Source organism: Ovis aries, chromosome 14 (genome assembly GCF_016772045.2).
Source record: "Ovis aries strain OAR_USU_Benz2616 breed Rambouillet chromosome 14, ARS-UI_Ramb_v3.0, whole genome shotgun sequence".
Lineage (NCBI taxonomy): Eukaryota > Metazoa > Chordata > Mammalia > Artiodactyla > Bovidae > Ovis > Ovis aries.
Window position 1 is genome coordinate 55,722,747 of NC_056067.1, and position 27,030 is coordinate 55,749,776.

General features: G+C 56.8%; 3 protein-coding genes across 7 annotated transcripts in view; 2 read left to right on the forward strand and 1 right to left on the reverse strand.

The window, feature by feature from the left end:
• Positions 1–206: 206 nt before the first annotated feature.
• NOSIP (nitric oxide synthase interacting protein) lies at positions 207–11,165 on the reverse strand. The gene is made up of 9 exons (XM_027978620.2): positions 11,124–11,165; positions 4,157–4,326; positions 3,464–3,569; positions 2,536–2,617; positions 1,952–2,114; positions 1,745–1,863; positions 1,383–1,570; positions 1,159–1,267; positions 207–994 (listed from the first exon to the last, which is right to left on the reverse strand). The coding sequence occupies exons 2-9, from the start codon at positions 4,224–4,226 to the stop codon at positions 923–925; spliced, it is 909 nt and encodes a 302-aa protein (XP_027834421.1). The 5' UTR covers positions 4,227–4,326; positions 11,124–11,165; the 3' UTR covers positions 207–922.
• A 239-nt stretch (positions 11,166–11,404) lies between these two features.
• PRRG2 (proline rich and Gla domain 2) lies at positions 11,405–17,651 on the forward strand. Of its 4 annotated transcripts, none has more exons than XM_012190700.3 (8): positions 11,405–11,497; positions 12,065–12,127; positions 12,857–13,076; positions 13,725–13,900; positions 14,067–14,106; positions 15,609–15,744; positions 16,570–16,707; positions 17,069–17,651. In XM_012190700.3, exons 3-8 carry the CDS (start codon positions 12,992–12,994, stop codon positions 17,085–17,087), a joined length of 594 nt encoding a protein of 197 aa, XP_012046090.1. In that variant the 5' UTR covers positions 11,405–11,497; positions 12,065–12,127; positions 12,857–12,991; the 3' UTR covers positions 17,088–17,651. The 4 variants fall into 4 exon arrangements, with proteins under 4 accessions (XP_012046090.1, XP_004015424.1, XP_012046093.1 ...); XM_004015375.4 differs by having other exon boundaries at positions 12,906–13,076; XM_012190703.3 differs by having other exon boundaries at positions 12,980–13,076.
• Positions 17,652–17,906: 255 nt separating this feature from the next.
• The window catches only part of PRR12 (proline rich 12), a 29,521-nt gene continuing 20,397 nt past the window's right edge, over positions 17,907–27,030 (forward strand). Inside the window, exons 1-5 of one of the 2 annotated variants that reach the window (XM_027978622.2) lie at positions 17,907–18,452; positions 19,943–20,055; positions 21,012–21,173; positions 21,262–24,581; positions 25,073–25,739. In XM_027978622.2, coding sequence (XP_027834423.2) covers positions 18,367–18,452; positions 19,943–20,055; positions 21,012–21,173; positions 21,262–24,581; positions 25,073–25,739 — 4,348 coding nt within the window. In that variant the 5' untranslated portion in view covers positions 17,907–18,366. The remainder of the gene's footprint in view (positions 18,453–19,942; positions 20,056–21,011; positions 21,174–21,261; positions 24,582–25,072; positions 25,740–27,030) is intronic. The other variant, XM_042232317.1, reaches the window with a different exon arrangement.

Genomic DNA, 27,030 nt, shown 5'->3' on the forward strand with positions numbered 1-27,030 from the left:
CACCAGACATGAGCTTGCCCAGCATTCAAGGACACTTATGAATCTCGTCTGGGCTTTAGATGACAAGGCCGTTTTCCAAAATGAAAGGGCAGTGACTGTTCAATGAACGGAGCAGTATGTGCATGGAAATCTCTTTGGTGGAAAAAACTCCTGTGAGGAAGACCTGGCAGAGGAAGACCTGGAAGGACAGAACCCGGGGATCGCTCTGAGAGGCAGGACTTCCAGTCTTTATTTTTACACTCTTTGCCATATTTTGCAGCTTTAGCTCTGGTTCTCCACACTGCACAGGGTCTGTTTCTCTTACTCAACGGTTATTAAAAACAGCTTGAAAGGGCCCCCCTGCCCTCCCAGCCGAGTCCGAGCTCCAGGCAGGTCCACCAGACCGGGTTGCTCTGACCTCCTCCCACTCTTCACACCCACCTGCTGCCTCTGGGCTTTTGCACTTGCGGTTTCCTCTTCCTCTCCACCCTCTAGCCTTCAGGTGGCGGGGGAGGGGGTGTTCCTCACAGCCTTCTTTAGCCTGGATGCCTTTCTCGCACAGACACAGCACTTCATTACCTTTGGGTGTCTTATTACACTTTGCAATGGGAGACACGTGCCGCTGAAGCTCCCAGGCTTCAAATTTGGTTTAACTCAAAAGGAATGCGCGGGGATTTCCATTTAGCCCGTTAACGTGGCGCCCTCCGGTGGTTGCCGCTCACATTCCGACTTGCGGCCACTCAACCCATTTACATCTGTGCGTTTGCATTCCACTCAGACTTCACTCTTAACGTGAGACCACACCAAACATTCCTAGCCCACGCTTTCAAAGCACAGTCATTCCGGAGCGCACGCCATTCCCGGGCTCCTGGGCTCCGGTGCGGTGAATGAAGGCGCCACATGGCCAGTCGCGTCCAAGCCCCTTTTATTTGGTTTCCCGCGCTCAGGCCTGCATCACCGGCCGGGACTTCTCCGCCTGCAGCTTCACTCCGGAGCCCGCAAAGCCCGTGCCGCCCTGTAGGAGGAGAGGGTGCCATGAGGGTTCCCTAGCTGCGGAGGTGAGGCTGATCCCTGGCCCCTGGCTTGATGAGGGCGGGGCTAAGACAAAGGGGCGGGGCCTCTGGCAGGAGGGCGGGGTTACCGGAAGGCCAGGGGGCGGGGAGGAGGGGCGCCACTCACCCGCTGCAGCACGATGATGTCGCGGTCCGTGAGCTTCTCCCCAGTCACCGGGTCCACCATGTCCTTGCGAATCAGCTTCTCCACGCACTCCAGGGTGACCACCGCCCCACTGTGGTAAAGGTGAGGGTCGGGGGCTGAGGATCACGGGCCCCGCCCCAGACAGTGGGCCACGGCCACACCCACCGCGTCCAGCATGTCCCTGGGCTGTCCCCTTGACGACTCACGAGGGCCGCAGCACGGCGCACGGCGTGGCGTTGCTCAGGCTGTCGCGGGTCACGGCGCACACATAGCGCTCGCTGCGCGTGATGAGCCCCACGCGGTCCACGGAGCTGTCCAGCGGCGTGAAGCGCACCGGCGTCAAGTCGGACATGCGCAGCGGCTTCCCGGACATGGGGCAGGTCACGATGCGCGACTGGGGGTGGGGGTGGGAGAGGGAGGCAGGGTCAGCAGGTGGCGCTGGAGCCAGGTGGTGGGAGGATGGGGAGGGGGCCTTCAGGACCCTGGTTTGGGCAGGGGGTCGGAGAGGTGAACCTGGCCCTCTCTGGCAAAGAGGACGCACGGGTGTGTGCTGGGATACGGGTCTCACCGGCTTCTCCAGCTTTGTGGCCTTCGCCTCGGGAGTCAGTGACGGGATCCAGAAGCTGGGCAGCGCTTTGTCCTTGTCCTTGCCTGCGGGGCCCGCACTGGACCCGGGTTGGGCATCGTCTGCAGCGGGGAGGGGCTGGGATGCCGCACCCACAGAGGCACCTGTGGGACCCCCCCACCTACCTGCAGACTCATCTCTCTCTCTCACCTGGGCCGTTCCCTGCCGAGGCGGCCTTGGGCGTGAAGGGGTTGAGGGGCCGGCTCACGATGGCCGCCTCCTTCTCCAGGAAGCCCCGCACGTGGTCCTGCGCCGCCGCCCGCTGCAGCTCCTTCTGCTCCTCTCGCCTGGCGCCCCGCTGCTTCTCGTAGGCCTGCAGGTGGCCAGGGAGCAGTGAGCCGGGTCCTCTCCTGTGGGTTGTGGGTTTGGGGCACCCTAGGTGGGGGTGGGGTGGCTCTCTGAATTTAAAGGAGGGTAAACCGGGACACACGCAGGGGACACTCCGGGCAGAGGCTCTATTTGGTGCAGGCTGGTGGCCGCACAGTCATATGCTGTGTATCTCTGCTGCCTCGGCTGGTTCCTCCCATCAAGCGTAGGACACCCAAACCATTTCCCGTTTAGCTGGTTTGGGACTCGGTGGCTTCTCTGTCCCTTGGCAGCAGTGGTCAACAGCTTGGCTGGAGACAGACCACCAGAGCTCAAACCCTGCCTCTGTCACTGATGAGCTCTGTGGCCTCTAAAAAGTGCTGTGACATCTCCTGGCCTCAGTTTCTTCACCCATAAAACGGGCTCACCTTCATCTGCCGGGCAATTTCCTTCTTCTGGTGCAAAATGTACTCTAGGATTGCTTCCCGCTCATACAGGTAGCCATCTGGGCTGCAAAGAGAAGAGAGGATGAGAAAGCATGGCCAGCAGTTAACAGCCACCCGTCAAACATCAGCTCCCTGTCCTGGGGACCCCCTAAGCATCTTACAGGCAGCAGCTCACTCAGGGATCTGCTTAGCTCTCAGAGGTGACTGCGCCGTTTTAACTCCTGGCTTTGTAATGTGCTCCAAAGCTTAGGGGAAAATCTTGTGCCATAAAGGGTTAGCTCAGGAGGCCAAGGTTGTCCACACCCTGCATATTCCAACCAAAGGACTGGCCTGTGCCTGGATCCTGGAAGGGTACTCCTAAGTCCTTGGAATGTCCCGCCTGGTAAGGGTTTGCCTGGGGGTATGGCTTATGTGGCATCAGCTGGATCTCTGCAGTCAAGTGAGGGAAGTGAAGTCGCTCAGTCGTCTCTGACTCTTTTCGACCCCATGGACTGTAGCAGGCTCCTCTGTCCATGGAATTTTCCAGGCAAAGGTACTAGAGTGGGTTGCCATTTCCTTCTCCAGGGGATCTTCCCAACCCAGGGATCAAACCTGGGTATCCCACATTGCAGGTAGACGCTTTACCATGTGAGTCACCAGGGAAGCTTCTGCAATCAAGAGGCAGATAACGGGAAGCACTCCACGAACAGTTATTACGGGCTGGCAGTGTTCCAGGAGCCCTACCCTCTATTATGAACGTATTCTCTTCCACACCCCACGAAGTACACTAGGATCGTGCCCAGGTATCAGAGGGGAACACCGAGGCTCCGGGAGGGTAGGTGGCTTACCTAGGGCACCCTGGCTGTATAGCCCCTCCAGCGGTTCCCTTGCCCTTTGCCCCCCAACCAGCCCACTCACGTGCCCAGCTTACGTGACGACAGGGTCATGGCAGGGCTGCAGCGAGAGGCAGCAGCAGTCGAAGTCCTTGACGGCATCCCGGCTCAGTCGAATGTTCTGGGTGCCGTAGCCTGAGGCCGCTGGGGACAGGAACACACAGAGGGATGGAGAGACAGGGGATGTGCCCTTGTGCAACCTCGGAGAGAAAGACACAGCGAGGACACAGCGGAGGTGGGGGGCGCTTGTGCAGTCAGGAGCTTGTGCCCAGGGTCTGTGTGTCAGGGGCGGGGCACACCCACAGCAGGTGTTCATCCCCAGAGGGTAAGTGACAGACAGACAGGCTCTGAGGCAGCCTGAGAGCCAGCTGGGGGAAGAGGCTCGTGGCTGACTCCCCTCAGGCCTTCTGGCTCTGGGAACAAGCTCAAGTGCCCACACCTCTCTGGGCCTCAGTTTCCCCGTCTGGAATATGGACTGACAGCACTGATTCCTTCCTCTGTGGGTGTTTAGGAGGCTTAGATGAATTCAAGCAGGAAGGCACTTAATGTACAAGGCAGGGAAAAGGTTGTTGGCTTGTGTGGGCTGTTACGTCTCTGGTTATGACCATCAGTCACGTGGGCTGTGTTAACAGGGTCAGGAGAAAGACACGCATACCAAGCTCAACCAGAGGGGCAACGTGAGTGACCTGGGCATTATGGGGTCCATTTGCCCCCCTCGCCAAACCCAGTACCTGTGTCCTTCTTTTTCTCATGGTAGGTGTAGACGGCCCCCGCTGTGCAGTTCTTGCCGTGCCGCGTCATCCCCGGGGGGAGGAAGAGGTAGCTGCAAGGTGGTGGTGACCGGAGGGAGCCCAAGAGAGGACTGGATCTTTATGGTTCCTGATCTGACCTGATGGGGAAGCTGGCAGTGGGGCAGGGGAAGACAGTTTTCCACTCATTAAATGGTTAAGAAAGGCCTCTACCCTCAAAAAAAAAAGAAAAAAAAAAAGGCACTCCATCCTGAAAAAGGCCTGAAGTTTGCTTCTGGAAGTGGTGTTGGAAGGGGCACAAGTTGCGAGTTATCCTGAGGTGGTGGAAGGAGCGTTACGTGCCATCTGATGGAAAGTTCTGGCATCCGAGGCGATGGGTAGGGCAAGAACACGCATGGAAGACCGAAGCGCTGGGCAGATGCTCTGGGTTCTCGAGTGTGTGTGGATGCTACACGCGCATTTCAACTGAGCGTGTCTGGATTCGCTTAGGTGCAGTGTGCCTGTTGCTCAAATTGTTCCCTCACGTATCATTCGCGTTGGAATAAATTCCGAGTTTTCAAAACAACTGTTAGAGGGAGAACCGACTGGTAAATCAACCAGAAAAACCCAGTTACCCTGATAGGAAAACGCGCCAAGGGTGAGAACATGCGAGTTACAGGAGCGGCCCAAGACGGACGGGTGGATGCCTCAAGCTCTCCTCACAGGAGAGCCACGATGGGACATCACTATGCTCCTCTCTCCAGGGCGGCGGGCAGCGCTGTGAGCGCGCGCCAAGACCAGGGTGAGGGCTGGCGAGAGGCGCCCCGCAAGGGATGCTGGGGGACTTCCACAAAGCGAGTGGAGGCGATTCTGCACAGAGACGACACCCACTAGGGTGCATGTACGAGGATGTTCACAGTGGTGTCGTTTATCCTGGGGGGTAGCTGAAGGCAACTGAATATCCTGCAGGAACGGGCAGTGACTGCCCACCAAGGAGACCACCCAGCAGTGAGGTGCAACTGACTGGGTGTGTACAGAGCATCATGGGTGGATCTTAAAACCATGACGCTGGGCGAAAAGAAAGAAAACAATCTACACGTGCCCCAAACAATACATTTTGAACAACTGCAAACAAAAGGGTCATGCATATAACAATGGCTGCCCATGGAAGGGAGGGGACTGACTAGGGGACGGATGCACGCACGTTCGGTCGCTTCAGTCCTGTCCCACTCTGAGACCCCATGGACTGCAGCCCACCAGGCTCCTCTGTCAATGGGATTCTCCAAGCCAGAATATAGGAGTGGGCTGCCATGCCCTCCTCCAGGGGATCTTCCCAACCCAGGGACTGAACCCACATCTCCTACGTCTCCCACATTGGTAGGCAGGGTCTTTACCGGCTAGTGGAAGACTAGGGGGATTACAAGAGTAAGTCCCTTTTAACAAAAGTAAATCAATCGAACAAGCTGAGGGTTGATGGGATCAATGGAATAAGACCTTCTGCCTGGCCTGGGCCCTCTCCTCGCTGGGACGGATAATTCTCTTTCAGAGCCCTTTGGTAAGAGGTGCGCAGAACCATGGGCTGTACCTGACGTTAACTGGATGGCTGTGTGGACTAAATGAAGTCATACACAGAGTCTGGCATATGGAATGTTCAGGAAATTATTCTCCCCAGTTCTCTGGCTGCAAGGAGGATCCAGAAGGTAGGGATGGGGGCACCACCAGGGGCTCCCAAAATATAAAAAAGCAACTTCATCTTTATTTCCCTGGTTTGTGATGCTTTCAGAAACTTGCCTTTCTCTTTCAAAACCTCTTCTGGAACTTATGGGCCTTGCACGCCCCCTACTGGCGTCTCCCATTTACAGGGAATAGATGCACAGACCCGTAAGGATGCAGTTGATGTGTTTTGACAGATGCATACACCCTCCTAACTACACCCCAATTGCGATGTGGAACATTCCTGTCACTCCAGCCGCGGCCACTGTGCTGCGTGCAGAGGTTGACCTTGGTGAAACACCCCAACTTGACCCACGGCCCCTCCTCCAGCTTCCCCTCACCCCCCAGCTTTGGAGCAGGTGGCCGGCACCTGCCGCCTCCCCGGCTCACCTGCCAGCCCCCTCCTCTGCCCTGGCCCCCTGGCTTCCGCCCCCGTCCCCCCACCCATCACCACTCATGAAGGTCGAGTTCACCTCCGCAGGGACAAATTCCCCACTCTATTCTTAGTTGTCAACTGCCTTGACCCTCCGTGGTATTTGGCACTGGGCTGCTTGTCTTGTGGCCAAGCTCTTTGGCTTTGTAGACTGGGACATTTTCTCTCTGAGAAGAGAGGAACCGCTAGAGAGGGATCATTACTTCTCTGGGCTGTCACGGGAATAAGCACAAGGGACACTGCTTGACCCCTGACCCCCAGGCCAACTCCCCGCGGCCTCATCTCATCAATCGTCTAACTTCAGCCACCCTCTGAGGTCTGTTTCATCGGCATCTCCACTTTGGAGAGAGGCAAACGGAGGGACAGAAGTGAAGCCACTTGCTTAGGCCAGTGGTTCTCAAAGTAAGGTCTGTGGAGACGCCAGGGGTCCCTAAGATACTTTCAGGGGGCCCACAGAATGATTTCCATGACACCAATATGTGTTTGCTTCTGTTCCTCTCGTTCCCTAATGAGTGTCTGCTGGAGTTTTCCAGAGGCTGGGCAACTTGTGCTTGTACAACCCTGGCTTTAAAAGATGTCTGGTACAGAGTGAAAGAAGCCAGGTACAAAAGGCCCTATTGTTGATTCCGTTTATATGAAAGGTTCAGAATGGGCAGATCCATAGAAACGGAAAGGAGACTGGTGGCTGCCACCCGCTGGGAGAAGAGAGGACGGGAGTGGGGAGTGGCTGCTAAGGGGGATGGGGTTTCTTTCTGCAGTGATGAAAATGTCCTGAAATCAGAAAGTGGAGATGGTTACCAAAATAGTGATTCTATGAAAAACCAGAGTTGTATACTTTAAGTAGATGAATTTTTTGTTATATGAGTATTTCAATAAAGACCCTTTCATGTCTGTTTTCATCTTATAAGGCAAATCTTTTTTCCTTTGGCTGCACTTGTGGCTTGCAGGATCTTAGTTTCCAGACCAGGGATCGAACCCGGGCCTTCAGCAGTGGAAGTGCGGAATCCTAACCAGTGGACCACCAGGGAACTCCCCTGATGGGGCAAACTGTGATGGATCGAACTTCCACAAACAAAAGCTCTTTGGAGTCCTTGCTGATTTTTAAGATCCTGAGACCAAGAAGTTTGAGAACCGCTGACTGGGGTGGGCAGGTTTATGGTCTCCTCAGTTAGGACAGGCTCAGAAAACAGAACTACCACCACCTGCTGTCACTAGCACTTCAGAGAGGACACGGCCAAGGAAGAGCAGCTCTTACCTATCAACCTTCCCCTCTTACAGAGGAGAAACCAGGCCCATGGAGCCCCCCTGGCAACAGAGCTGGACTTGAACCCGGGCACTGGGGCTCCAGAGCCGCCCCCCTCAGTCACGTGACAGCTGGCAGTCCTCCCGGGGAGGTCACAATCCAAGAATAAAGGCTAATCCGCTCCCATTCTCCTACGAAATCTTCAAAATCCACAGTCTAGTCCACTCTTTTAGTATGTCTCGACTCAGAGAACAATTTTCACTGGAGGAACTTGTCCTACATTTAGATTTCATAAAATTTACAGGAGCAAATGTACAATCACATGTCCTGGTTGCACCAGACATACTTAAAAGTTTCCCAGGGACTGAATCCAGTATTGGTGCTTGAATGTAAATTAATTAAAATGAAGTGATTAAAAAAAAAATACAGTCCCTCGGGGCCCTGAGACAAGTATCAAAGCGTGCCACAGCCTCTGGGGACTCGTGGCTACTGTGTTTAAAAAACATGATCACAATACTATGTATGCATTAATAATTCCTTAACATCATCTACTATCCAGCTGGTATTCAAATCTCCCTTATTATCTCCCCAGGTCTTTTTCTGCAGTCGATTTGTTTGAGTCCTCAATCTCCTGAGGTCAGAGATCCCTCTTAGAACTAAAAGATGCTACAAGTCCCCTCCCGAGAAGAGCATGGGGTCACATGGATGCTGCTGGCTGTCCCAGGGGGTGCAGGCCTGTGTTAAGGGAACCCAAAGGGCCAATTACATTCAAGGAACTCACAGACAGATATAGGAAGTATCGGAAGCAGGAAGGAGGGAGGCTCCCTAAAAGCAAAAAGGGAACATCTGAGATTTTTCTATTAATAGTGACTGGTATTCATCTAAGAGGTCTGGTAAACCCAGCCCTGTTATAAGCCTTTTATACATGTTAACTCCACTGAATCCCAGGGCTTCCCTGATAGCTCAGTTGGTTAAGAATCTGCCTGCAATGCAGGAGACGCTGGTTCAATTCCTGGGTTGGGAAGATCCCCTGGAGAAGGGATAGGCTACCCACTCCAGTATTCTTGGGCTTCCCTGGTGGCTCAGACGTTAAAGAATCCACCTGCAATGTGGGAGACCTGGGTTCGATCCCTGGGTTGGGAGGATCCCTTGGAGAAGGGAATGGCTACCTACTCCAGTATTCTGGCCTAGAGAATACAGTCCATGGGGTTGGAAAGAGTCCACCAAGCGACTTTCACTTTCGCTTAGGGAGAAGGTGCCCACTGCAGCCGGGGGCTGACCCAGGCATCTGCGTCTGTGGCCGAGGCCATGGCTGGTGCCGCCTGGCTGCAGGTGGCCCTAGGCTCTGTGCTGACTCTCAGTGTGGAATGGGGCAGGTCCTACAGGCAGGGCCTGGCTCCACTCCTGGACATCCTTGTGGGCCTGGTCCTCCCCCTACCCGACCCTGGAAATCCCATCCGCTTCCTCCTCCCAGGCCCCCTCAGGAAGCCTGAGGTAGGTATTCCTGATGCTCTGACAATGCCCTGATTTACCTCCATTACAGCCATCTCAGAATTTCTCCCTTCAGACTAGGAGTCCCCTAGAGGTGGGGCCTGGGCTGGACTCCAGGCTGGGTCTCAGCACTGCCTGGCACCTGGGGGTGGGGGCTGGGCACAGAGATGGCATGATAGTATCAGTTAATGACTTCCAACAATAGGGCCCACGTAGGTGTGTAATCAATGAAACCACCCATCCAGTCAATACATCACAAAAGCACTATAATAACAGAAATGACTGGACTTCCCAGGTGGTCCAGTGACAAGAAGACTTTGTGCTCACAATGCCGAGGACCCAGGTTTGATCCCACATGCCACCACGAAAATCGAAGATCTCATATGCCACAACTAAAACCCACCACAGCCAAATAAACAAACAAATATTTAAAAAGAAAAAAAACAAACCAGGATGTGTGGAGGGGGAGCCTGTTAGAAATTAAGACGAATTTAAAAGACAAAACAATTATTTGAATTGATTCTGATTCAAACTGACATTTTTATTAGGGTTGCTTTTGTAAGTATTATGATAATAGTATGATAATTATGATATAATATGATAATATGATTATGATAATAGTATTATGGCCATGGAAGAAAATGTTCCCGCTTTTTTGTGTGCCTGTATGCTTTTTAAAATTAAAAAAAAATTGCTGAAACATTTTTAAAAAGTTGAAGTATAGTTAGTTTAGTGTTGTGAAAATGTCTCTGCTTTTTACACATGTATCCTAAAGTATTTAGGGGTGACATGTCACGATAGACAGACTTTGCCTTATATATTAAAAAAAATACCCAGCCAGTATGGCAAAAGTATTAATAAACAGAAACTCTGGCCATAGGGATTTTTATATTATGATCCCACTTTATGTAAGTTGTGTTAGGTAGGAAATTAGACATGAGCAACAAGGGGAAGCCTGGCTGAAAGGGATGCAAACCGTCTCTAAACTCCGAGACACAGCCAGGAGAGCTCACAAATATGCTACAAATACAACCACAGAGACTTTTCAACTCCTGCACATGTATCCTATTCACACAGTGGATATAACATGACCGCAGGGGCCTCTCCAAGTAACCTTACCTGCGGTTAGGCAGTTAGGAGCCTATTAAGACATAACCAACACAGCCTGAAGCTATACAACTTATAATTATCATTTGGCCTTGAGCGTATGCCCATTTTTATTCCCTTTCATTGACTGATGGTCGGTACAAGCCCTACTTTGAACGGGGCAAAGCCAAAAGGAGGAGACTGAAGTGTAAAAAGGGAAGCCAAGAGGGCTTGACAGGAAGGATGAGGAGGACTCCTACGGAGTGCTGGATTAATAAAAGATTATCTGCTTGAGCTGAATGGAGCTGTAACTTGTCTGTTGTTCTACGCCTTTTCGTCCGTTGCTCCAAATTTTTGTTGCCACGCGACAAGAACGGAGGAAGAGAAAGAAACTAACCTGACAGGTGGGACATTTTCATAATAAAATATTAAAGTAAAACTGCTTTAAGGATCCATTAAGGCCTCAGTTCACAACGCATCAGCAGTACCATCAAGGTGAGAACCTATGACTGCCTAACCCCAAAGCTCCACAGAGGAAAACGTTAACCTACAGCAACTCCAAGAGGGAAGGGCCTGTCAAAAAGGTGCAAGGAGGCAGCGGCGGCGACTGCACAACCCTTCCCCGCTCTCCCCATCACGGTCTGAGAAACTGAGGCCACGAAAGTGGTGGTGGTGGCGGGGGGGCGGGGGGTTGCTTCTCATTCAATATCACTCCTTAGACATCCAGGAGTCCCAGTCTCTTCCGTGCCCTGGGATCCGCAGCCCATTCGTCTGCACGGGAATTAATACTCTCGGGAGAACTGCCGAATGAAGGTTTGGCTACCTAAAGGGATTTAAAGAACCTCCAATTCGGCTTCAAACTTGAGGCACCTAGAGCGCTCTATTAATAACTGCCAGGAAGTCAGGATTTCAAAATATTGTCCCAGTCTCCCTCAGGACCACAAGACTCTTGCCCACGGGAAGGCAATCGCACGAACAGTATTCTTCTACCGCCTGGAACTCACCTCACAGATGACCCCTCTTTCCTCGGTGGCTACTTCAACAGTACCCCTACACCGGAAAGGAGCGCTGTTTTCCCTCTCCGCTCCGACGCTTCCGCCCGGAGAAGAAACCGGAAGTAGTTCTGCCCCTAGAGGCGGAGATAGCTCTTCTGGCTTAGTGAATTCTCCCTTCTTTTTTTTCCCTCCCTCCGGAAACCTGAGTGGCAACTCGAGGGTTCCGGCCGGTGAAACTGGCGTGAATAGGGGGCGTGCTTAGTAAACACTAGGCGTTTCCCTGGGCGGGCAATTTCCTGCTTGTTCCTAGGCTTTGCGTCTCTTCAAGCCTGTGTTTAAGGACTAACCACTTTGCCCAGAAATTGAAAAGCCCGCTTACCAAAGTATGTATCATCCACTTTTCTGCCGCAAAAGAAGAAACAATAGAGAAGGGACGGCTCCTCTGCCCCCGCTTTGTAAATGGAGCAGTTGAGAAATCGGAAGTCAAAGCCCTTCAAATTGTCTCAGGAAGCAGGAATTTACTGCGGCATACCTACCTATCTCTAGGGACTAAGGCATACGTTTCCCTCCAGTTTCTAGATAACTAGATAGCTAGATGTTCATTTCCCTAGCTCAGCCTGGCGAGCTCTCTGGGGGTGGGGAAGGAGGAAAGTATAGGAGGGGAGGGGAGGAGGCGCCTATCCAACACCCTAAGTGTCCCCATGGTGTCAGGAGACCCAGGCTCTCTATGGGGCTCTGGACGTTATACCCTTAATTATAAGGTCCCTTTCTCTATTTATGAATTTTTTTATAAGGTCCCTTTAAATATTCTGTCCCTTACCTGAGTCCCGCCCAGGGCAGGTAATAAAAAACCCCGCCCCTCTTGCCTGGAACCAGGATTGTGCCGGCTTTAATGAACAAAGTACCCTCTCGTTCCTCTCCCCTCCCCTCTCCCCTGCCCCTCTTCACAGCTGGCCGCAGTTAGCCGAGGAGGCCCCGATTAAGGAGAGGACAGTGCTCACAAGTCTAGGCAGGTAAGTGGATGTCCCTGGAGGCAGAGTTTGGCTTGGGCACCTTGGCGACCTGGCTGTTGGAGCCCCCAAATCCAGGAGTCCAGGATCATTGCCCCCTCCCTCAGCTGCTGGATCCCAGGATATGCCCCTCTGGTTTTACTTCTTATATACTCTTTGATTCTGTGGGTGGAAAGGTTTCCCTGGTACTCAGGTGGTAAAGTATCTACCTACAGTGCAGGAGACCTGGATTCAATCTCTGGGTCAGGAAGATCGCCTGTAGATGGGAATGGCAACCCACTCCAGTGTTCTTGCTTGGGAAATCCCATGGACAGAGGAGCCTGATGGGCTACAGTCCATGAGGTCGCAAAAATGTCAGACACGACTGAGCGACAAACGCTGTAGGTGGATGTGGCAATGGGCACAGAGAGATGGGTATACATGGAGATTATCAGGAAGAAAGGGATCCAATCAATGGACGTGCTTATGAGCGCCTGCTGTGTGCCCAAACCCATGCTGGGTGCTGCATGAACAGCTGGGAAAAAGATAAGCTCCTGGCTCTGGTCTCTGGAGGGACACTGCATTTGCTGAAATCCTGCCTCTGAATCTTGCAAACTGTGTGAACTTGGGCAAGTTCTTTTTCTTCTCTGTGCCTCAGTCTCCTCCTGTATCAAACGGAGATAATAATAGCACTGTGATGAAAATGAAACTGAGTTGATAGAGGTAAATGACCTTGAACAGTCTCTGATCCAGATTACAGGCCACGTAAGTGTCTGCTCTTATTATAATTCATGGACCACAGTGTCTGATCAGGGAGACCTGGCCTCATTCTTCAGTGGCTGAGGCACTTCTCATCTAACCACACCTGGTTCCTAGTGTCCACAAAATATGAGGGGCCGCCCCTCTGTGCTGCTGCTATACCTGGGATTGGCCACGTGCCTGGACACTTCACCCAGTGGGAAGCAAGGCCAAGGTGAGTGTTGGGGGGAAGAGCCAGCGTCCAGGCACCAACACCCACCTTCCTCTGGCCCAGGAGAAACCCTGGCTCCAGTCGCCTCCTCCCCAGGACCCCATAGTCTCCGTCTCCTTAAGTTCAGGCTCCTTCATGTCCCCAAGGACTTCCCTGTAGTACAAACAGGAATGAATCTGTGTGCAATTCAGGAGACCAGGGTTCGGTCCCTGGGTCAGGAAGATCTTCTGAAGAAGGGAATGGCAATCTACTCTAGTATTCTTGCCTGGAGAATCCCATGGACAGAGATGCCCGGTGGGCTACAGTCCGTGGGGTCGCAAAGAGACATAACTGAGCGACTCACACACACACACACACACACACACAAACATACATGTGTCCTCAGTCTTAGGATCCCTCCGTTTTCTGTCCCTTATGTCTTTTGGGTTGCCCTGGAGGCTCAGACGGTAAAGAATCTGCTTCCAATGCAGGAGACCAGGGTTTGATCCCTGGGTCCGGAAGATCCCCTGGAGAAGGGAATGGCTACCCACTCCAGCATCTTTGCCTGGAGAATCTCATGGACAGAGGAACCAGGGCAGGCTACAGTTCGTGGGGTGGCAAAGAATCAGACACAACTGAGTGACTAATGCCTTGTGTGTCTTTTGGGCCTAGAGGTCTTCCTGGACTCCCCAGAGGCACAGAGCTTCCTGGGCAGCCATAAGCGTGTTCCAAGAGCCAATTACTGGGACCTGGAGTTGTTCACGCCAGGGAACTTGGAACGGGAGTGTCAAGAGGAGATATGTTCCTGGGAAGAGGCGCGAGAGTACTTTGAGGACAATATTCTGACGGTGAGGACCTAGGGTCCCCGGAGGAGTCCCCTCTAGGACCTGGGGGTCGGGTCCTGCCCCTCAACTCCCTCTGCCCTCCTGCCTCAGAGATCAGGGTGGGCTGGTCTGGGGGTGTGGAATCTTCCAGTTGATGCTTTTCAGACTTCCCTCTTCCTGCCCATTCAAGGATCGCTTTTGGGAGAGCTACATCTACAATGGCAAAGGAGGTGAGTTGGGAGAGCTCTGTCATCCTGTACAACTAGGGGAAGGCTTTAGCCAGGAGGCTGAACCACCATCCCCCACCCAAAACTGGCTCCCTCCAGATTCCAGGCTCCCTGAGTTCCTGGAGGGAGTTGTCAAAGAAAGCCCTTCCTCTGAGACTAGAGCCCTTGCCTCAGAATCCCACTATACCTCACTGGGGGGAGGTCCCCTGTCCCCAGGAAGGGGGACAGTTGGAAGGAGAGGTTACAGCCCTGAGGCCTCAGACTCAGAAGCCCCGGCCCACCTGAGCCCATCTTTGGAGTCCAGAGCCTCAGCAGCTTGGTTGCTAAGGGGGTTGCTCCCTAGCAACGGGGCTGGGGTAGGCCAGTTGGTGGAAGCCTGTGTGTCTTCACCTGCCGGATCAGCCCAGGCCCAACCCCAACCCCTCGTCTGAGTTCTGAGGCCCCCGTGGTGGCTGCAGCCTTGTTGCTAAGTGGGGGGGGGGGGTGCTCCTTAGCAACCAAGCCTGGCCAGGCCGGACCAAAGAAGCCAGCAGCACTCACTACCTGGTTGGTTCCCCCTCCCCCACAACTCCATCCTGGCTTTGCCCTGGTTGCTAAGGAGGCCTTCTCCCTAGCAACCACACCTAGCCAGGCTCAGGACCCAAGGCCTCCTGCCCACAGGAGGACCCCCCTCCAGGTACCAGGCGTCTCACCCCCCTAGTGGCTTGGTTGCTAGGAGTGTATCCTTAGCAACAGGCCCTAAGTCTGGGCTAGAATCCTCACATTGGTTGCTAGGGGAGGTAACTGGTTTGCTACAGGCCTATCAAGGCCTGGTGGCTTCTTGAATTTACCTGAAGCATGTCCGAATCAGGAAGCGCCACCTTCTGAGTGCAGCTTTTTGCGAAGAGGGCTAAAAGCCTGGGGTTTACTGTTTGAGGAAAGTTCCCCCCAACCCAGTCCTAAAGGAAGCTTCCTCAGCAGCAAGACGTAGCAAGGCCTCAGGAAGCCAGGGTCCTCCCTGTGCCCCACCCACCTTTTCCTCAGATATGAAACCTTGATTGCTAAAGGCACTTCACCTTAGCCAAGGGTCCACATGAGTCCTAAACCCCATCACTCTGTGACTGAGGGGGGATGTCCGCCTTGACAGATGAGTTTTTCTGACCTGTCTGGTGAGGCCCCGCCCCTCTGTGGGCTGGTTGGTAAAAGGGACTGCATTCCAGAGGGGACAGGGTTGCCAGATAAAATACAGGATTGCTCCCCGCCCTACACCCCCAGTTAAATTTGAATCTCAAATACACAGGGATAATTTTTTTTTTAGTATATCTCATATATTCCATGAGACATACTTATACAAAAAAGTTACTCATTGTTTATCTAAAATTCACATTTAACTGGGTCTCCTCATTATTATTTGCTAAAATCTGGCAGTACTCAGCATGGGGGCTCAGAAAATTGTCTATCTGAACTCCCTACCTTAACTAAGTATGTCAACTGCAAACAACCCCCACTCCTCCACCCCCCCACAGGACGTGGACGAGTGGATGTCGCAAGCCTGGCTGTGGGGCTGACAGTAGGCATTGTGCTCATCATCCTGGCCGGCCTAGGAGCCTTCTGGTATCTACATGGCCGTCGGGGCCGCAGGCAGCATTCCTGTCCTCAAGAGTAAGAGAGCTTTGGGGGCTTTAAAACTTTAGAGCAGGGTGAGCAGGGGAGGGAGGGTCATCCTAAGGAGACGGACCAGATCGGGGGCAGGTGGGTACTGCCGAAAGATCTGAGGAGATCGTCCTATGTAGAGTCTGTGAGATTCTGTGTCTGGTTGCGGCATCCGATTATATCCACAGTGCTTGGCACCAAATAGGAAGTCCATCAATATTTGCTGCCTGGCTGTCTTTGCAGTACCCGGTTTACCAGTGACCTTCATCCTGTGGATGTTATATCTGATGAGGCTTCAACCTGTGGTCTGTGGGTGTCTGTGGGACGTCAGTTTCTGGGGTGACAGGATGAGGCTGTCTTTGTGTGTGTGTCCGTGTGAGTTGTCTAGGTGTGTCTTTCTCAGTGGCAGAGTGTCAGAGAGTGCTCGAGCATCCCTCTCGAAATGGAGTGGATTTGGAGGTTTCCAGGAAGAGTTTGTTGGAAGAGTGGATCTGGGAAATTTGCGCCTGAGTGTTTCTCTGTTGTGTCTGTTTCTTGTGTGTGTCTGCCTGCTTCTCTGCAGGGCTGTTTCTCCATGACTCTGCCTGTATTGGGGCACATGTGTCTGTGAATAAGCCTGTCTCAGCAACTGTTGATTTCTGTGCCTGCCTGTCATTGCATGGTGCTTTTCTGTGTGCAGAGTTCGGTTGAAGGTGACCCTCTTTTTCCCTGGTCTATCTCCCTTACTCTGTCCCCCTACCACCCTCAGAGATTCGGTCTCCCTAAGTCTGACCTTTTCCCAAGGCTTTCTCTCCTGTAGGTTTCCCCTGCTAACAGTGCACCTTCTGTCCCCAGTGTCGAACTCATTAGGCCCCTTAGCGATCTGAGCCCGCAGACGCCCCAGCCTCCACCCTCACCTCCAGGCCTCCCGACCTACGAGCAGGCGCTGGCTGCCTCAGGGGTGCACGACGCACCTCCGCCCCCCTACACAAGGTATGGGGCTGGGCTTCGGCCTGGGGGCGGGGCGCAGAGGGAGGGCACGGCCCGGGGAGGGGCGTGGGCTTAGGGGCGGGACTTAGAATTTTGAGCTTATTATCCAGGGAGAGGCTTGGAGAACGGAGGCGTGGTCCAGCCGTGTGTGTGTGTGTGTGTGTGTGTGTGTGTGTGTGTGTCTGGAATATTATAGGAGGGTGGGTCTTGTGTGTGTGTGTATGTCTGGTGTATTATAGGAGGGTGGGTCTTGAACCCAGAGGGTCCGGGATTGGCTGAGACGCCCAGGGCGGGTCGGAGTGGTCTTGGTTGATGGGGCAAAAACAGCCGGGCCTTTGACTCCGCTGTTATCCTCCCCCTGCAGTCTCAGGAGACACAGCTGAAGAGCGGCTTCGGAGCGGAGCAGGGGTTCTCTGAACCGTGCCCCAGATTCGCACCGGATTCCGGAAACCCCCAGGCTTCTTAAACTCCGGAGCTGAGCTCGGAGGGGTGATGGGAGTAGGGGTCGTCCGGCCCGAGGCCTACCCTAGCACACGTGTTTCCGCTGCGTACGGATACACGCAAGTTCCCAGGCAACGTGTTCCCGCGTCCCGGCCCCTCGCAGGCCTCCACGGTCGTCTGACCTGGGGGTATCCGCCAGCCCCGCCCCCGGGGTAGGAGTGCGTGAAAACTCGGACCCAGGAGCGCAGTCTGAGTGCGCAGACTCGCATGTGAGAGGGTGTGACACGGCCATCGCCCTCAGTGTCACGGACCACGGACACGCAGAGTCTCGTTTGTGCACACGCGTGTTTCCCTGCGCTCCCCCTGCGCGCACAGGGGCACTTTGCAATCCAGGAAAAGATGGGGGGGCTGCGTATTGCAAGCGGGCTCGGTTGGGGGCAGGATCGCGCTGCACCTGGGGGACTGGAGTTGAGCTCTTTCCCCAAATAAAAACATCTTGGAAAACAGATGCAAGAGTGAAATAATGCAAAAATTAAAAAGAAAATCAAATAAACTGAACTGCGTTCCCAGGCGCGTCTGCGCACGGCGGAGCTGGCTTTCTGTACAAACGCTGCACCCTACACCCCCAGGCCCTGCTAGCGCCCTGTGTCTGCCTCTCTCTCTTTTTTTTTTTTTGCATTTGCACGGGATTGTGGGAGGAAGCGGAGCGCAGCCAGACACCCCGCCGCCCGCCCCCCCTTCCCCTCCCCCCTCCCCCAGCCGCCTTGTGCAAAGATGGCTGCACCGTGAGCGCAGAGGAGGAGGAGGCGGCGGCGGCGGCGGCGAGAGCGAGCACCCAGAGCCCGCACCCACCCCGGGGCCGCCCGGGACGCCCCCTCCTGAGCGCGCGCCCCCCCTTCTCTCTTGCAAGGGCCGGGGCAAAGGCGGAGACAGCGGGGTCCCTCCTCCCCCCTCTTTCCCTCCAGGGGGAACCCCCCTTCCCCCCTCCTTGGCTCGGCCGCTGCACCCCCTCCCTTGCCCGCCCCTCCGCCCCTGTCCCCTCCCTCCCCCGCCCGGGGCCTTCCCGGGCCTTCGGCGGCTGCAAAGAAAAAGAGAGAGAGAGAGAGAGAGAGAAGGGGAAAAAAAAGCAACAGCGGAGGGAGAGGCGGCGGAGGAGAGCGCGCGCGCGCCCCCTCCCTCCCCCCTCCCTCCCCCTCCCCCAATTTCCACCGCGGCCAATTCATGGACAGGAACTACCCCAGCGCCGGCTTCGGGGACCCGCTCGGCGCCGGGGCGGGATGGAGTTACGAGAGGTCAGCGAAAGCTAGGTAAGGAGCCGGGGGTGGCCTGGAGGAAGGGGCCAAGGGGTGGGGGCCCAGCCCGGCCGGGCCCGCCCGGCTACGCGTGCATCGCAAACTCCCCTCCGGCTTGCAAGGGAGCGGCCTTCCTCGGTTTGCAACAACGCCGCCGCCCCAGTTTGCAAATTGCAAACTCCGCCAAAGCCAGCTCCGGCATGCAAAGAGAAAGATGCAGCGGGGAAATGGGGGTGCAAAACAATTTCAGACCGAGAGGCCTTGGGAAGGTGGGAGGGACTGGCGAAGCAAGGCCTGGATTTCCCCCCATCCTTGGATTCCCGGCTTGCTGACCCCTCCCCCTCGCGCCCCAGGCTCTACTCTTGCAAAGGTGGGAAGGAAAAGAGAATCAGAATGCAGACCTGGGGGGCGCGCCCCCCCAAGATCCTATTGTTCCGGGACTGCGCGAGGCCGCGCTACGCTGGGGCCCCCCCAGAAATTCCGCGAGCTGAGTGGGCACGGGGCCCCGCCCCCTTCCTAAGCTGGGGTTCTGTGTATGTAAGGGGGGGGTCCTGGCATCAGAGACACGCCCCCTTGAGCTCCCCCACCCGCAGAGAGAATCCTAGTTGATGGCGAGGAGTGGAGTGTTTGACCTCTTGAGTCGGGGCCATGGATGGGGGCCGCTGCATAGGAAGACGAGGCTGTTTCTCCAGTGTGTGGTTGTGTGTGTGAGCGTGGGCCTAAGCGTACATAGCTGGCAGCCAGTTCACCTGCGAATCTGCCCCTTTTCTGCTGTTCGTGTCACGCCCTCACTCTTTACCTGCCCCCTACCCCCCTACCCACACACCTGGGTTTCCCAGCCTGGCAGGGCAGGACCCCACGTGAGTTAGTATTTTCCATGTGGGACTCCTCACTCTATCTTTCCCCACGAGTGAGTTGAATACTGGTTTGCACACATACCTGGCCTTGCACGGGCCCATGCATCTGAACCTCAACCCGGGGGATGGACGACGTTCATGTTCACACTTGTACCTGGTACTTTCCCGGAGTCCTATCCTCTCCCCACCTCCCCCATCCCTGCTGTTGGGGAACAATCTGCTGCAGCCCCTGGCTCGGTTTGCACCATTCGTGAGGTTCAGGGCCTCTGTTCCCACGTGTCTGAAGAAGAGGGGGCATCCCTCGGGGGTTGGCCTCAGGGCTTTGTGTCACCTACGGGGTGGGGGCCCTGGGAGCAAACTCCCTGTTTTCAACTTAAGACACTTTTCCCTGACTCTTCAGCCTGTCTCCTTCCTGTGCATGTCTGTGAGGCTCTCTGGGATCTATTTACTGGGGCTCGAGTGGGGACCATCTTTGAAGTTGGGGACCCCGATTCCCTTGTCTTTCCTTTATGGCCCAAGGTTCCCGAGGATAACCCCCAGTCAGCTGGAAGATTCTCCCGAACTCCCTGGGGGATTTGCTGAGTTCCTCAGTCCGAGGGCAGCTTCGGAGGAAACCCTAACACCTCCCTCCCCCCCCCTACCCCCCAGCTTGGTCTATGGCAGCTCCAGGACCTCACACCCCGAGACGGACATCTTACACCGCCAGGCCTACGCGGCCCCCCACCCACTGCAAAGCTATGCCACCAACCACCACCCGGCAGGTACGGCCCTTGTCCCGCCCCGCCTGGCCCGCCCTCCGAAGCGGCTGATTGGCTGCTGAAAGTTCCACCCTTCCTAATTGGCTGTGCCCTCCGTCCTGGCTCGCCCCTTGCCTCTTCTTCCCTGATTGGTTGTTCTGAGGCTGGTCAATTTCTTGCCGGATTCGTCCGCCCCCGTTTCTGGTCCCGCCTCTTTCGCTCCAATTGGTCCGGTCCTCTCAGCCCCCAAATCCCACCTTCTCTTCCAGGCTTTTCCGCCTCTCCAGCCCACCCCGGTCCCTTCCCTCTGGATTTGTCCATCCTCTTGGTTCCCTGAATTCTTTCTTCCTGATTCCCTTTCTTCCTGATTGGCTCCGATTCTTGGACCTCCCCTCCTCCCTTAGATTTGCCTGATTCTTCTGTGACCGGGCCTCTAGTACCTCGAATTGGTTCTCCTTTGATCCTGCCGCTTCCTTTCCTAAATGGATCAGCAACCAGACTGTTGTCCAGTTTGACCCTACGACCCTCTTGGTTGGCTCCTTAGCTTTATCCCTCCCCCCCCCCCTTTTTTTTTTAATCCGGACTCTCTCACCTGGACTCAACCCCTTTCGACTTGTTCTCTGGTTCTTCCAGTGGCTCCAGTATCACCCCATCTCTTCCCCTTCCTTGTTAGAATTGCCTAACTCCTTTGCCCTCCCTTGGACGGTAGGAACTCTCTGTTTCTCCCACTTTTTTTCACTTCTGGATATTTCTACTCCTTTGTCTACCTTTCCCCTCCTGGGCTCCCTGCCCTTAGGATTGCATCCTACTCCATCCTGCTTACTGTCTCCTTGTCTCTGCCTACTTTCTCCTCTTTGAATCTGCACCTTCCATCCAACCCCCTTTCCTGACCCAACTTGCCTTTGGCTTGCTCTTTTCCCCTTTAAACCTTGCCCTATCCCCCACCTAGCTGACTCAACCCCCGCCCCAACCCTTGCCAGGCCTCTCTGGACTCTTCGACACTGGCCTCCATCACGCAGGCTCAGCAGGGCCCGACGCCTCCGTCATGAACCTCATCTCGGCCCTGGAGTCCCGGGGCCCCCAGCCTGGCCCTTCTGCCTCCTCTCTTCTCTCCCAGTTCCGCAGTCCTTCCTGGCAAACAGGTAAGCCCGCTGCCAGCCCAGGAGGGCCAGGGTGGGGCTGGCTTGTGGTCGACTCTCACCTGTGGTCTCCTCCCTCATTCATCCCTAGCCATGCACACGCCAGGCCCCACGGAGCTCTTCATCTCAGGCGCCCTGCCGGGTTCCAGCACGTTTCCATCCTCCTCCGCCCTGTCGGCTTATCAGCACCCGGCTTCCTTTGGCAGCCGCCCCTTTCCAGTTCCCTCTTCCCTCAGCCTCCAGGATCCCCCATTTAGTCCTCCAGCTAATGGGCTCCTGTCCCCTCATGACGTGCTGCACCTGAAGCCCTCGCAGGCACCCACGGTGCCCTCCTCGCTAGGTTTTGAGCGCCTGGCGGGGGGTGGTGTCCTGGGGCCCGCTGGTCTTGGCCCAGCCCAAACCCCACCTTACCGCCCTGGTCCCCCAGACCCACCCCCACCTCCTCGCCACCTCCCGACTCAGTTCAACCTGTTGGCTTCCTCTTCCGCTGCCGCTGCTGCTGCTGCTGAACAGTCCTCTCCACAGCTCTACAACTTTTCGGGTGCTGCCCCCGGCCCGCCGCCCTCCGAGCGGGCCCTGCCCCGCCAGGACACCGTCATCAAGCACTACCAGCGGCCCGCCAGTGCCCAGCCCCCCCCACCCCCACCCCCAGCCCATGCCCTCCAGCACTACCTGAGCTGTGGAGGCAGCTACGCCTCCATGGGCCATCGGGCCAACTTGGCCTGCAGCCCGCTGGGCGGTGGGGAACCCTCGCCTGGCGCTGGTGAGCCTAGCAAAGCTGGGCCCAGTGGAGCCACGGCCGGGGCATCGGGCAGGGCTGCGGGCCCTGAGGCAGCCGGAGGAGGTGGGGCAGGGGGTGGCGGTGGAGGTTACCGCCCCATCATTCAGTCGCCTGGTTACAAGACGGGCAAAGGTGGTTATGGGGCAGCTGCGGGCAGTGCCAGTAGGCCCCCACCAGCCCGTTCAACCGCCACGCCCAAATGCCAGAGCCTAGGTGGGCCAGCAGCGGCCTATGCCACTGGGAAGGCCTCGGGGGCTGGAGGGGCCGGAGGCCAGGCCTATTCCCCCGGTCAGCCCCAAGGGCTTCTAGGACCCCAGGCCTATGGGCAGGGGTTCGGAGGGGGTCAAGCACAGGACTTGAGCAAAGGCCCTAGCTACTCAGGGGGTCCCCAGCAGCCCCCGAGTGGTCCTCCGCCTCCTGGCCTAGCCACGTGTCAGAGCTATTCCCCAGATCAGCTGCAGGGGCAGCTGTACGGGGTGCAGGGTGAACCGTACCCGGGGCCAGCTGCCCACTCCCAGGGTCTGCCCACGGCCAGCCCCTCGCTCAGCTACAGTACTGGCCATTCCCCAGCACTCTCGGGCCATGGAGGCGGTTGGGGGCCCAGCTCCCTGGGGGGCGGCGGAGAGGCCAGCCCTTCTCACATCATCCGCCCGCTACAGTCGCCACCTGCCCCTGGCCGCCCACCCGGAGTCGGCTCTCCAGGAGCCCCTGGCAAATACCTAAGCTCTGTCCTGGCCTCAGCCCCGTTCCTGGCACCCCCAGGGGCCAGCAGCTATGCAGCTGGAGCAGGTGGCTACAAGGGCAAGGGGGACGGCTCCGAGCTGCTGGCGGGCCCTGGTGGGCCTCCTGCTGAGCGCACGGAGGATGAAGAATTCCTCATTCAGCACCTCCTCCAGGCGCCCAGCCCCCCGCGGACCTCAGGGGCAGATGGCCTGGTGGGCGAAGACGGGGCGGCAGATGCCTCCAAGGGACTTGGGGGGAGTGGTGGGGCTGGGGGTCCCCCAGGCACACCCTATGAGCTGGCCAAGGAAGACCCCCAGCGGTACCATCTGCAGAGCGTCATCCGGACCAGCGCCAGCCTTGACGAGGGTGCCACCGCAGCCCTGGAGCTGGGCCTGGGGCGGCTGAAGGAGAAGAAGAAAGGGCCGGAACGGGGTGGCGAGACCCCCGAGGGGCTGGCCACCTCAGTTGTCCACTATGGGGCAGGTGCCAAGGAGCTGGGGGCCTTCCTCCAAAAGAGCCCTCCGCCCCCACAACCCACGGCCCAGTCAGCCCAGTCTGCCCCCCATGGCCTCCTCCTAGAGGCAGGGGGCCCCGACCTCCCTCTGGTGCTGCCACCCCCTCCTCCCCAGCTGCTCCCCTCGGTCCTCAGCCACGCTCCCAGCCCCTCCTCCAGTGCTCCCAAAGTCGGCGTCCACCTCCTTGAGCCGGCCACCCGAGATGGGGCACCACAGCCGCCCCCGCCACCTCCCCCACCCCCACCGCCCATGCCCCTCCAGCTTGAGGCCCACCTCCGCAGCCATGGCCTAGAGCCTGGTGCCCCCAGCCCCCGTCTGCGGCCGGAGGAGAGCCTGGAACCGCCTGGTGCCATGCAAGAATTGCTGGGGGCCCTGGAGCCACTACCTGCTGGGCCCGGTGACACTGGTGTGGGCCCACCCAACACTGAGGGCAAGGATCCCTCCGGTGCCTACCGCAGCCCCAGCCCGCAAGGCACCAAGGCCCCCCGCTTCGTGCCACTCACCTCCATCTGCTTCCCTGACTCCTTGCTCCAAGACGAGGAGCGTAGTTTCTTCCCCACCATGGAGGAGATGTTCGGCGGAGGGCCGGCGGATGACTATGGCAAGGCTGGGCCACCCGAGGACGAGGGTGATCCCAAGGCAGGCACTGGGCCGCCCCCCGGCCCCCCTGCCTATGATCCCTACGGGCCCTACTGCCCTGGCCGGGCATCCGGAGCCGGCCCCGAGACTCCGGGCCTGGGCCTGGACCCCAACAAGCCACCCGAGCTGCCCTCCACAGTCAACGCTGAGCCTCTGGGCCTGATCCAGAGTGGGCCGCACCAGGCAGCCCCCCCGCCCCCGCCTCCCCCTCCGCCACCGCCGCCCCCTGCCTCGGAGCCCAAGGGAGGCCTGACCTCGCCCATCTTCTGCTCTACCAAGCCAAAGAAGCTGCTCAAGACGTCCTCTTTCCACCTGCTGCGGCGCCGTGACCCCCCCTTCCAGACGCCCAAGAAACTGTATGCCCAGGAGTATGAGTTTGAGGCCGACGAGGACAAAGCCGACGTGCCTGCCGACATCCGCCTCAACCCCCGGCGCCTGCCTGACCTCGTGTCCAGCTGCCGCTCCCGCCCGGCTCTTTCCCCGTTGGGTGATATTGACTTCTGTCCACCCAACCCAGGCCCGGACGGCCCCCGGCGTAGAGGTCGCAAACCCACCAAGGCCAAGCGTGATGGGCCACCCCGGCCCCGCGGGAGACCCCGGATTCGCCCACTGGAGGTCCCCACCACCGCTGGGCCAGCCTCAGCCTCCGCACCTGCTGATGGGGCCAAGAAACCTCGGGGCCGGGGCCGGGGCCGGGGCAGGAAGGCCGAGGAGGCAGGGGGCACACGGCTGGAGCCCCTGAAACCACTGAAGGTGAGAGGGAGTGGGACCATGATGCCTGAGGGTTGGGGCCACATTTGAGGTTCTTGGGCAGGATGGAGAATGTGGTATGAACTAACTCCCAGGAGAAAATGAATCAGAGGGCTCAAACTCCAGAGTTCCATGCTTGGAGAGATCTGAGAGTTGAAATTTGTGTGTCCATAGGGAGGCTGGGAGTTAGTGCTTGTTTTCTTAGGTTCTAGGTCCCGCAGGACTATTGATTGTGGGAGTTCTGGGTTCCTGGGTCTTGTGGGAGGGGGTCAGTGAGTAATGAGGGAGGAATATCAGTCCTGTCATTTTGGAATCTGAGCAAAAGGGTCTGTGGGCTTGAGTTCCAGGTCTGCAGGCTGAGAATGCTGAGAATTTGGAACTTCATAGTCTTAAACAGGGAGAGGCCTGGGGCCCCAGACTCCTGAGTCAGAGGGAGGAGGGAACTTAGGGGCTGGGACACGTGGGCTCTGACTGCCCACTGCCCCCACATCTAGATCAAGCTGTCTGTGCCCAAGGCCGGCGAGGGTCTGGGAGCCTCCTCGGGTGATGCCGTGTCGGGAGCTGACCACAACAGCCTGGACTCCAGCCTCACTCGGGAGAAGATCGAGGCCAAGATCAAGGAGGTGGAGGAGAAGCAGCCTGAGATGAAGTCCGGCTTCATGGCTTCGTTCCTAGACTTTCTCAAGTCAGGCAAGCGCCATCCACCACTCTACCAGGCCGGCCTGACACCCCCGCTCAGCCCCCCTAAGAGTGTGCCGCCCACTGTGCCGGCCCGGGGCCTGCCTCCCCAGCCCCCCACCGCCCCCGCTGTGCCGCACCCCCCGCCCGCCAGCGCCTTCGGGCTGGGGGGCGCGCTGGAGGCCGCAGAGAGCGAGGGGCTGGGGCTCGGCTGCCCTTCGCCCTGTAAGCGGCTGGACGAGGAGCTGAAGCGGAACCTGGAGACCCTGCCCTCCTTCTCCTCCGACGAGGAAGACTCTGTTGCCAAGAACCGGGACCTCCAGGAGAGCATCTCCTCAGCCATCTCTGCTCTCGATGACCCGCCGCTGGCCGGGCCTAAGGACGCCTCCACTCCGGATGGGCCCCCCTTGGCTGCAGAGGCTGCGGTCCCCGGGCCACCCCCGCTCCCGGGGCTCCCCAGTGCCAGCAGCAGTGGCACACCTGGTAAGAGCTGGGAAGGGAGTCTGTGGGGGCAGGCCAGGGATTCCCCAAGATTCAGGGCTCAGGTCTGATGGTATAGATTACACACTGGTCAGCATAGGTTATAAGTGATGGGGACAGGTGGGTGAGAGCCTTTAATACTGATGAGGGGACATGGGATGTGAGAAGACCTCTAGGGGTTAGAGATTTATGACAGGACAGAAGAGGGTCTGGGGGAGCAGACAGAGTTGCAGAGGGTTGGTTAAAGAAACATGCCTCAACAACGACTAGTCAGATCGAGGGGTGTGGGGCATCAGGAAAGGCTAGGGGTACAGTCAGGTCTGAATGGCATTCAGTCCTGAGAGGGCGTGTTGGACAAAATTTCAGGGGCTTTGATAGGGGCATTGGGGATGAAAGAGATGAGGTTAGGGGGAGGGTGTTTGGAGCAGTGAATGAGGAGGCTTGGGTGCTCAGAGGAATCTTATGGAATGGTGACGTCTTCTGGAAGGTGGGAAATGGGGAGTAAGACAGTGAGAGACTAAAAGGAAAGCATCAGGGAAGAGATGGGAAACACTGGCAAGTTCTATGCAGAGTGTCTGGATCGGCTGTAATGGGAGAGCATCACAGGAAGCGAGGGCCTTGGAAGGGTCAGGAAGGCTCACGGCTAAGGACCCAAGGATGGATCAAAAGCAGTTTGAGGAGTCAGGAGATCTCAAGGCGTTGGGCTGGGCGGGTGGGGATGTTTCAAATATCACGGGTGTTTAACAGGAAAGAGAGGGCATTGGCAATTCGAGAGTGAAGAGCAGGCTGAGGAAAGGAAAGCAAAGGGGAGAGCTTGGATAGAGGAGGATGAAATCTCTGAGCAGATAAGGAACAGGTATACAGAGGGGATGACCCAGGAATCAGGAGGGACACTAACGAATGGAAAGTAAGCACAAGACTGGGGCCCCAAAACAGCAAAGGTAATTCTGGACTACAGTGGACTCTGGGAGCCCATTTCAGGGGCTCAGAATCCCCACTGGAGTTTCAGGGAGGGGTGCTGGTGTGCCAAAAGGATTGCTGGGGAACTGAGTGGCGATAAGGAAGGAGCCGAGGGGCTGTTGGCACAGGGAGGGACATTCAGGGACAAGAGCAGAGGTGCTGGGATGGCGAATGCTCTTCAGAGACTGGGGGGCAGGGCAGGGCCAGGAGATTTGTAGGGGCCAGGCTAGGGAGCCAGGAGGGGGCTTTGATGGGACCAGAGAGGCCTCCTGGCCATTGTGGTAGGGGACGCTGAGTAATGCAGAACTGCCCTATGACACTGGGGGTCTGCGGA